Raw genomic sequence first — 10566 nt, 5'->3', positions numbered from 1 at the left:
TATCGTTCTTTAGCTCATACTGCAGCTGAGGTGTTATGGAATGCCAGATTCTCAAAGATCTCAATGTGTTTGTTTCTTCCTCTGCTACACTGGGATGTGATAACAAAAGCTCCATTTTTGTGGCCTCTAATCCAACTATTCATGGCAGGATGAAGCATGTCGCAATTGATCTCACTTCATTCATGAATTGATTCAGTCCAAGGTTCTGTGTCTTCACTATGTCTCTACTGACACACTTGTTGCAGATGTCTTCACAAAGGGCCTTTCAGCAGCTAGATTTGAGTTTTTGCGCAACAAGCTGAACATTCAGTCATTTCAGCTTGAGGGAGATAATACAAGTGTATATTCTTCTCTAGTGTCTGTACTTAGTCTTTTCTTTGTGTATTGTTAGCTTTCCCGTCACTCTTAACAGAACCATTTATGTCTGTATTGTTCTTTAACTTCTGTTAATGAAACACAGTTGTAGAGGACAACTTGTTTTTATAACTAACTCTGCGTGCTATATAAAGGCTTGTACTCTTCTCTGTTTTGTTGTGATGTGAAAGAATCATTCCTATCCACTCATTTCATTACTAATTAGCTTGTCGACAACGATTTAGGCTATGTTCAGATCGCCTTTTGCTTTCCTTATAACAAAATTTTTTGGATTTAGATACGGATGTGGTCATATCCGCACCGGAATACATCGACCTCTCTTAGTTGGCCCAAGATGGTTAACACTATGAATCTAACATGGTCAACCCTTTTCAGTTTTCAGGAGTATATTCCAATTTCAACCCTTGAGAACTGAAAATTCGATGAAAGTCTAATCTTCACTGTGATTTTATCCACATTTCACAGGTTTAATTTAATTTTTAAGCATCCTTCCACCTTCAGTTTTAGTTGACACATTAAAAATCTTAAAATGCTTCCTTAATTGAAGTTGAATCAAATGGAAACCTAATCAGCTCAAAACAAGTGTAAGTTAGGCATTTAACTTGAACCCCTTGTTTCTTAAAAGCACAGTGAAGAAAGAGTTATATGTTGTGGATGATGATGGGTGTGACACATCTATATTATTGACACTGATGCATTTAATATTCGTAGAAAATTAAATAACCATTTTTCATGATGGAATTCTTTTTGATCTTAATTAATATTTAGATTGGTGATTTTGCAGGTCTAGTCTATATTTAAGAATCTGTAGCTTCTCGGAAAAAGATGGCTTCTTTGGTTGGAAAAGTTGTTTCTTCAATAGATCCTGCCCGTAGAGTATGGGAAGATCCATCTTTTATAAAATGGAGAAAGAGGGATTCTCATGTGTCCTTGCGCTGCCATGAATCAGTTGAAGGTGAAGAATCTAGTTCCTGTGTTTCATTTTCTTTCACTCACTGCAGTAGACATCATTATTCGCAGTTTAATTTCTGCACTTTACTGTTCTTTAGAATCTTATATATGATCTGAGGATCCTTTTACACCTCAAAGGCACACAACTACCAAACTCGTAATTATGTAATTATATATTATCGCATCAAGTTCTTCTTCTTTTTTTCTACTGTGGTACAGACCTTATGTCTGTGACAAACTTTAAAGTTCCAAATTACTAAAAGAACTTGTTACATTTGTTTATCAACGCAACTGGATTGAAACTGATGCAAATCTTCACAGTTGAGAAAATTGGTACTAAATTGTAAAGTTATGCCTGCACAACCATAATCACACAATTGGACATTTCAAACGTATTTGTATCATCATTATCATTATTATCATAATGCGAATGCCTTTTATCATTTCTGTCCTCTGTTGTACCCCATCCCTTTCCTCACTTTGCCTTTTCATTTATTTATTGTCAGCTTGTTTTTGTTGAGACTCATTTTAGCTGATTCATTATCGGTGTCTTATACAAGTGATTATCAATATATATTTCATAATTGAAGCTTTTTCTAACAATTGATCTTTAAGAGTCAAAGCAGTTCTGCAGTTGACGTGCTTAACATATTTTATATCTCCATAGGTTCTCTCAAATATTGGTATGATCGCAACAAGGTGGGCATTCTAGAATCGAAACCTGCTGTCTGGAATGACGATGCTGTAGCTGAAGCCCTAGACAGTGCAACTTTCTGGGTGAAGGGGTTGCCTTTTGTTAAGTCCTTGTCTGGGATTTGGAAGTTTGTCCTCTCTCCAAGTCCGACAAGTATCCCTACGAACTTCTACAATAGCGATTTCGAAGATTCTTCCTGGGAAGCTTTGCCAGGTAAAGTATATATATTAGCCATTCGATTTATACTTTTGGTTAGTTACTTGTTCAATCTCTTAATCTTTAACACTTGCAAAAGTAAGATTACAATAATGACAATTTTAAGAAACAAATGGCTCTCTAGAGTATCTTAACAAAAGAGTGGTGTTTTTAGAGGAACTATTACATTTCTATGAAGCATAGATTACCATGTGCTTTCAGCACAAGTGGGACAATGGTTGGAGTATATAATATTCTGGAATGTGTATGTATATGATCCAAGTCACACTAGTCAGAGGTTTTTGTGTTCCCTGACCACTATGGTACGGGCACCACCGCCGAGGAATATGATTGGTGGATACGAACTAAGAAAATTCGTACATTAAACTCAGTGAACATGAATTGAAATAATGATTTGTTGGAAGGGGAGATATCTATTGAGCTCCATTCTCACTCCTTGTTAATTGAAGGCCGAAATGGAAAGCACTAAGAAGCTTGGATTAACTTTTTTTTTTCTTCCTTTTGGTACCCTAAATAGCTTTCTGTATCCATTAATGTGTATACCCTAAACAGATGCTCTCTTTTTCGTTTCCTTATTAATATTTTCTCTGAATTTTGTTTTTAGTTTCTCATATGTTTTTGTTTTGCATTGATATTGAAACAGTTCCTTCAAATTGGCAGATGCATGGATTTGATCGACCAATTTATACGAATGTTGTATATCCGTTTCCACTAGATCCACCTAATGTTCCTGTTGAGAACCCCACTGGTTGTTACAGGACATACTTCGAAATACCTGAAGAATGGAAGAGTACGGTTAATTTTCTCTTATGCCAATGGTTCATTGTAGCTTCTCACTAAATGCCGATTGCACTTTCAATTTTTCGGCGGACCTCTTATTATATACATCCATTGACATTTGTCAGATCGTCGCATCTTTTTGCACTTCGAAGCTGTTGATTCTGCATTTTACGCGTGGGTTAACGGGATTCCTATTGGATATAGGTTTGTCCACTCCATTTTAGATGTTTTCGTTAAATAAAGTGATTGCGTATTCGTTTGTCCGTTTGTATCATTTTTTTTTACCTTTTCAGCTACTATTATGGAATTTCTTCTTTTATCGAACAGTTGTAGGGTTCTTGTCTATTCATAACAATTAGCAGTTTCCGTGAGTCCAGTTGCGGTGTTGTGACTACATAGAGAACGTTTGGAAGAGATGTATAGAGAAGAACTCAGGCTTTATGTCCTATTTTTATTTTATTTTTTTTGGTGCAAGGTTTTTCTGTACTTTACATAGAGAAAGGCTTAACTACTGAACCTCTGATTAATTTTCTTTTTAATCTAGCTAGTGCTTTTTCCTTTTGTTTGTTGTGCAATAATGTTTGTCCTTATTAACGGGTGCCTAAAACATCCCCAGATACAAATGTTTTAATTGTACTTCAGTTTTTACCAGGTAGTTTAACAAAAGTTAAACATAACTTTAATGCATAGGTCAGTCAGGACAGTAGGCTTCCTGCGGAATTTGAAATCAGTGATTTCTGCCATCCTCGTTGTTCGGATAAGAAGAATTTACTTGCTGTTCAAGTGTTGCGGTGGAGTGATGGTTCTTACCTTGAAGATCAAGATCATTGGTGGCTGTCTGGAATTCACAGGGATGTGCTTCTTCTTTCCAAGCCACAGGTTGGTACTTATATCTTGTTTACTTCTTATCTTGTCTCAGTTGGCATGTGTTAAGAACGAGCTTGGCAGAGGCAGACTGCTCTGTAAACTTGGAAGAATTTTAGTTCTCCTCTGTGGTTGCTAATCCTATTAGAAGGGGTTGACAACCTCCTGATTACTCAGGTGATTATCCTGCATATGCAGCCTGAATGTCTCAAGATACTCTTTATGCGGAACCCTTAATTATCACAGTGCTGAAACGCGGCTTTGTATCAACTCGGTGTTAACCAAACTCTGCTGTACATAGAGTGTCAAACAAAATGGAGTGTGAATAATGAAATCAACCAGGATTAGTATAATCCATCTTAAAAGTTCTTGAATGCCAGTACTAAGAGAAACTTGTAGTTATCCCACCCTGAATATTTTTCTTAACAAAAACAGCATAAGAATGCTTGCAGAACCCTAGGTACAATAATGTACTAAACAAAGCTCATTAACTTAGTACAACCACAAGAAAACTTAGAAAAGGATTGACCTAATCTGGAATATCTGTACCTTCATTATCTTATGGTGTGAAATGCAGTGTATGACCTCAAATTTAGTAAGAGGTGCCATTGTTGTACTACATCCAGTTGAACTTTGCATTTTCAGATTTTTGTGTACGGGGTATGCACTATATTATGTTTTTTGTTAGAAGAGCACAAAATTACATTTACAGGTATAAAACTTATGCAGTAGTTGCATTAACATTTATAGATTATTAGATTTTGCTTGAATAAAGAATTTCTTCGCCACCCAAAGCATTGTTTCTGGGTTGAGCGACAAAACAGTGGGATACACTGCAAATTCAGTATCCTTGTACATATGATAAATCTTGTGATACAAACTTATAATGCTTATTCATTATTTTTGCATCTTCTCTGGTTTATTGTGAACCTTGTAAGTATGAATTATCTCCGATTAAGGGAATGATTGGTTTACAGGTTTTCATTGCAGATCACTTTTTCAAATCAAGCTTGAGTGAGGATTTTTCCTCTGCAGATATACAGGTATACAGAACTAAATCCGTAAGCTCCACTAAAAGTTGACAACAAAATACAATTTTGAACACTTCAGAGTCTTAAATCTGGCGAAATCCAGTTGATCTGTCTTCATTTTAGATTATTAGGAGAGACTGTTGTAATCCCCTAAGGGGTCTGTTATCAGAAATCTAAAATTGCATGCAGTTTTTAATTTAAACTCTAATGCTGAAAAGACACTGTACAGCTTTACCGAGTATTCTATTATAGTATTATTAGATACATGATGATTTCTAGTCAGCTAGTGAGTATTTCATTTACCGGATCGAACGAAGAATTCTCTGCTGATGATAAAAGTCGCATCTTTATACATGTCATTTTCCACGTTTTTTGCCGAGTCAATTTCATTATCTTATTTAAGCATTTGCATATGCATCAACTTCATTTTTATCCTTTGGCTCTTTTGTAAATGTAAAGGTTGGAATCGTTATCTGTGAAAAATGAAATACGTACCAGTGTCTGATGTAAATAACTATACTTGCCTGGAGAACCATAACAATAGATGTTTTTTCTAAAATATCCAGGTTGAAGTGAAAATTGAACCTGTCAGCGACTGCTTGCTTACCAACTTCTCACTAGAAGCTGTGATTTACGACACTGCAAGTTGGTATGAACGTGATGGGAAAGTTGATTTGCTTGCATCCAGTGTTGCTCATTTGAAACTTCAACAAGTCCCCAATCCAGTTCTTGGCTTTCATGGCTATATACTTGGTGGAAAACTTGAATTGCCAAAGCTTTGGTCTGCTGAACAGGTCTGGGTTCTGACTTGATTCATTTTGTCTTTATATATCTGAGTTAAAATGATGAATTTGTTGCTTGATTTGACACATGTGAATGGATTCCTGCATGTGTTAAATGATTTTTCTCTAGGAGTATGAGTAACTAGGTGAATGTATGAACTGTGTTCACCCTGTGATTCTAGCAGAGTAAATATCTCACATAATACTTGTGAAATATTAATGATACTTAAAACTGAGTGTCTGTTATCCCAATTTTGTATGCAATCACTATTCGGCAGTTATTACTGTCCTTTTCCTTCATTAGTGCATGTTGTTTTGCCATTTTCAAATATTATTAGTTCCCTTAAAAATATGGATTGAATATATCTTTCTCTAATGAATTGTCTGTTTGGGTGATAAACAGCCAAACCTTTATACGCTGGTTATCATCCTCAAAGATGCATCCGGCCAACAGGTGGACTGCGAGTCATGCCAAGTGGGCTTTCGACAAATCTCGAAAGCAACAAAAGAGATACTGGTTAATGGACATCCAGTAATTATACGGGGTGTCAACAGGCATGAACATCATCCACGTCTAGGGAAGACAAATGTGGAGTCCTGCATGGTGAAGGTGATTACTTTCTATTCTGTAGCAATTGATATTTGACTCGTCCAAATCTGTGATACACTCTTTGTGCTCATATATATGAAATGTACAACTTGTTGAGATTTCTATGTTATCTTTGCCTTTAGGATCTGATTTTAATGAAGCAAAACAACGTCAATGCTGTGAGAAACAGCCATTATCCCCAACATCCGCGGTGGTACGAGTTGTGCGATTTATTTGGTTTTTACATGATAGACGAAGCTAATATTGAGACACATGGATTTGATTACTGTGGATATATAAAGCACCCTACACTAGAACCAAGTTGGGCTTCTGCTATGCTAGATCGTGTAATAGGCATGGTGGAAAGGGACAAAAATCATGCATGCATTATCTCTTGGTCATTGGGAAATGAGGCCGGATACGGACCTAATCATTCTGCTTTAGCTGGTAATTTGTTGTTTTCTTGAACATGTATTTGCTCAATCATTGTGTCATTATTTTGTTAGTTTTATGCCACTCACCATTTCTGGCTTTAGGTTGGATTCGAGGGAGGGATCCCTCAAGGATAGTGCACTATGAAGGAGGTGGATCAAGAACTTCATCAACAGATATAATTTGCCCTATGTATATGCGTGTCTGGGACATAGTTAAGATTGCAAAAGATCCTAATGAAACTAGACCAGTAATTTTATGCGAGTATGTCTTCTACTTTTTCTCTTCCTGTCTTCATATTAGTGTACACATGCCTTTCATCTCCTCTGTGCTACATTCATCTGTCCTATTTATTCATAGTTGTAACTCCCCACTCTTTGAAGGTATTCTCATGCGATGGGGAATAGCAACGGAAATATTCATGAATATTGGGAGGCAATTGATAACACATTTGGTCTTCAAGGAGGCTTTATCTGGGATTGGGTTGACCAGGTGGGTTGAAATGTTAAGGCTTTTGTTCTATAAGCAGACTAAAAGAGCAACTTGGGCAGCTGGTCAGATAAGATCAACCCAAACACAGCAAAAGCTTCAAGCCATTGAATCTGGGCCCAACCCAGCCTCAGGTTTGGACTGTAGAGAGCCAGAACCTGAGGTTACTTGAAAACAACTCTTGTTCTGAGTTCTCCATGCTTTTATCCATTTTCTTCCGTTTTGTGAAAAAATATCATAATAAAGTGAGGGAGGTTTTCTTTGGAAGCAACACTGAGGAACCTTAGAGAAACAAGTCTAAAAATTGACAGAGGCCACCTTCCGTCTCATCCAATATAAATAATTTTTTCTTTTCTTATAACAATATATATCCCTGTAACGGAAAATCTTATTTCTTGGGTGTTCAGGATGTTTGTTGGTTTTCATAAATTTAGTTTACCTGGCGATGCAGAGTTAGTTTTGCTAAGATGGACAAAATATATTAATTTTTGACGGGTGTGTTCAGTCTAGAAGTTGAAAAAGGGAGCATGGAAAACCACGATGCCAGGGGATTATGAAGATGATTATTACTGCTTTCAAATCGGACCATTTTACTCTTTTTAGGATAGAACTTACGGGATTGTATCATGGTTGACATTTTTTATGTTGTATTTTACCATGTTTGCCTTCCGTAATTAAACCTTTGCAAACTTTGTGTAGGGGCTGCTGAAGGAAGGCTCAGATGGTTGTAAGCACTGGGCTTATGGAGGGGACTTTGGGGATACTCCTAATGATTTGAACTTCTGTTTAAATGGTCTTATATGGCCAGATAGAACCCCTCACCCTGCACTAAATGGTAACTTGATAGTAGTATCCATATGTACCATGCTAGACATTTGTAGACATGTTATTTGTGACATTATGGGTGTGTATCTACTCAAGCTTTCAGTTATTTTATCTTTCAGAAGTTAAATATGTCTATCAGCCAATAAAGGTCTTATCCAAGGATGGTGCCCTCAAGGTAATAACTTTCAACTAAATATCCTATCTGGAAAATGCAATTACAAGCATATGAAGTTTTTCATAACAGTGGGATGGTACTTTGCAGATATTAAACTCACATTTTTTTGACACAACAAAAGAATTGGAGTTCAGCTGGGCAGTTCATGGGGATGGATCCCTCCTTGGATCTGGGTTACTGCCTCTCCCTGTCATAAAACCACAAAGCAGTTATGATATAGAATTTGTATCTGCTCCATGGTATTCTTTGTGGGCGTCATCACCGACAACAGAAGTATTTTTAACAATCACCGTCAAACTCTCGAATTCGACACGCTGGGCTGTAGCAGGTCATATCCTTGCTTCCACACAACTTCAGCTGCCCACCAAACAAGAATGCGGGCCACATGTATGTTTTCTTCCTATCTTAACAAGATGTCTATAATACATAAATACTACCATTTACATTTCTGAGGAAAAACATGTGTCTTCAGGTAATCAAAGCCACAGATGGTCCAGTTCTTGGCGAATGTCTTGGTGACACTATCAGAGTCAGCAAGCAGGATTCTTGGGAGATAAAAATTAATTCAAAGACGGGAACAATTGAGAGTTGGAAGGTAGGTTTCTTACTGTCATAGTGTTGCTTCTACTTGTAAGCATCTCAGAAGGAGTTTGTTTATTCAGGCACCCTTTTGAGATCTAGTAGAGTGTATCAGCTTTTCCCCAAAAACGAAAGACCAAGAAAATATCAAAATAGCCAAGGAACTGGGTTCCTAGTGCAATGAAACTCCTAATGGAGAAAAAACAAGAAGCAAGACTTATTGTCCTTCTGACATCTTCCAAGTTTTGTCTTTTTCTTTGCTTAACGGCACCTTTCACGTTGATAAACAGCGCTATACAATGTACTGGTCATATATAAACTTTGTGAAAGTTTATCATGCTAACAGGTTGAAGGAGTTTCAGTGATGAATAAGGGCATATTTCCGTGCTTCTGGAGGGCACCTACAGACAACGACAAAGGTGGAGGTGAAACTAGCTACGCTTCCAAATGGAGGGCTGCCCTTCTGGATAACCTGTACTTCCATGTTGAGAGCTGCTCTATACAGAATATGACAGACTGCAGTGTCAAGGTTGCTATAGTCTATTTTGGTATCCCGAAAGATCAAGGGACCCCCCTTTCCAGTTCTGAAAGATCTAATACTACTTTTAAAGTTGACATGATGTATACAATATATGGTTCCGGAGATGTGATTCTAGAATGCAATGTATGCCCAAGCACTGACCTTCCGCCATTGCCACGTGTTGGAGTTGAATTTCATGTGGACAAATCTCTAGACCAAATCAATTGGTATGGAAGAGGGCCATTTGAATGTTATCCGGATCGGAAAGAAGCTGCCCATGTCGGGGTATATCAGGAGAATGTGGGTGACATGCATGTGCCGTACATTGTTCCTGGGGAATCTTCTGGTAGAGCTGATATCAGATGGGTTGCACTTCGAAACAGTGTCGGGTATGGCGTTTTTGCTTCCATGTATGGCAGCTCTCTTCCAATGCAAATGAGTGCTAGTAACTATGGCACTATGGAGCTTGACAGAGCGACACACAATGAAAAGCTTGTCAAAGGAGACACCATAGAGGTAAGTGCTCTTTAAATGTTTGTCACTCTATGTACAACGTCAACAATAAGTTAAAGGTCTAATCCAACTAATTATTTAACTTTAATATAAGGACATTAGTCTGACACCGCTCGTAAAATTGTGTAAACCTCTCTGCTCTACTCAAATTAGGCTTAAAGTTCACATAACCTAGAGACTGGAATAAAAACATGAAATAATTTAACCCTGTTCTAAAATGTAATTTCCGAAGGATTGGATTTGGCTCAGATCCACTGCAGTTTGGTTTAATCATTTCCTTATTTTTCTTTATATCTGAATAGTAATTTTAAGATCTTGTGGTAATCAACAGGTGCACCTTGATCACAAACACATGGGTGTAGGCGGAGATGATAGCTGGACCCCTTGTGTACATGATAAATATCTGATTCCTCCAGCACCCTATTCATTTTCGGTCAGGTTTAGCCCTATCACTCCATCTACAACTTCTTCTGATGACTTGTATAAGCTACAGCTTCCGAGTTAATAATATCCATCTACTGCTCAGTTATGGAACAGGACAAAAGGGTAACACAAACTTGTTGGTTAAAGATGGATGTTTTGATTTCTGTTGTACCTTGCTAAGAGTCGAAAACTTGAAATCCTACAATGTATTCTCTAAACAAATACTGTAGAAATCAAGTTTTTACCGTGCAGATTGATTGCATAGAACACACATTAAATATCAATGAGTTGAAGTGTAGTTTGTGGCTTGAATTCCGAACTCTATTTT

General features: G+C 37.3%; 1 protein-coding gene across 1 annotated transcript; it reads left to right on the top strand.

Annotated features, from left to right (window-relative positions):
• Positions 1 to 529: 529 nt before the first annotated feature.
• On the top strand, positions 530 to 10557 carry LOC113307645 (beta-galactosidase-like). The gene is made up of 18 exons (XM_026556095.1): positions 530 to 959; positions 1160 to 1330; positions 1994 to 2233; positions 2880 to 3026; positions 3142 to 3220; positions 3712 to 3895; positions 4858 to 4923; positions 5478 to 5705; positions 6097 to 6303; positions 6426 to 6729; positions 6819 to 6978; positions 7098 to 7206; positions 7903 to 8038; positions 8148 to 8203; positions 8291 to 8590; positions 8676 to 8798; positions 9129 to 9818; positions 10147 to 10557. Exons 2-18 carry the CDS (start codon positions 1201 to 1203, stop codon positions 10318 to 10320), a joined length of 3333 nt encoding a protein of 1110 aa, XP_026411880.1. The 5' UTR covers positions 530 to 959; positions 1160 to 1200; the 3' UTR covers positions 10321 to 10557.
• The last annotated feature ends 9 nt before the right edge of the window (positions 10558 to 10566 follow it).

This window comes from Papaver somniferum, chromosome 9, assembly GCF_003573695.1.
Source record: "Papaver somniferum cultivar HN1 chromosome 9, ASM357369v1, whole genome shotgun sequence".
NCBI classification, from domain to species: Eukaryota; Viridiplantae; Streptophyta; class Magnoliopsida; order Ranunculales; family Papaveraceae; genus Papaver; species Papaver somniferum.
Note: the sequence above shows the minus strand (reverse complement) of the source record. Positions and strands in the feature narration are given on the sequence as shown.

Coding starts and splice junctions, on each gene's coding strand:
- LOC113307645 (XM_026556095.1), top strand. CDS start 1,201: ATGGCTTCTTTGGTTGGAAAAGTTGTTTCTTCAATAGATCCTGCCCGT. Junction 2,234..2,879: donor TTCCTGGGAAGCTTTGCCAG/GTAAAGTATATA, acceptor ATATTGAAACAG/TTCCTTCAAATTGGCAGATG. Junction 6,304..6,425: donor TGGAGTCCTGCATGGTGAAG/GTGATTACTTTC, acceptor CTTTGCCTTTAG/GATCTGATTTTAATGAAGCA.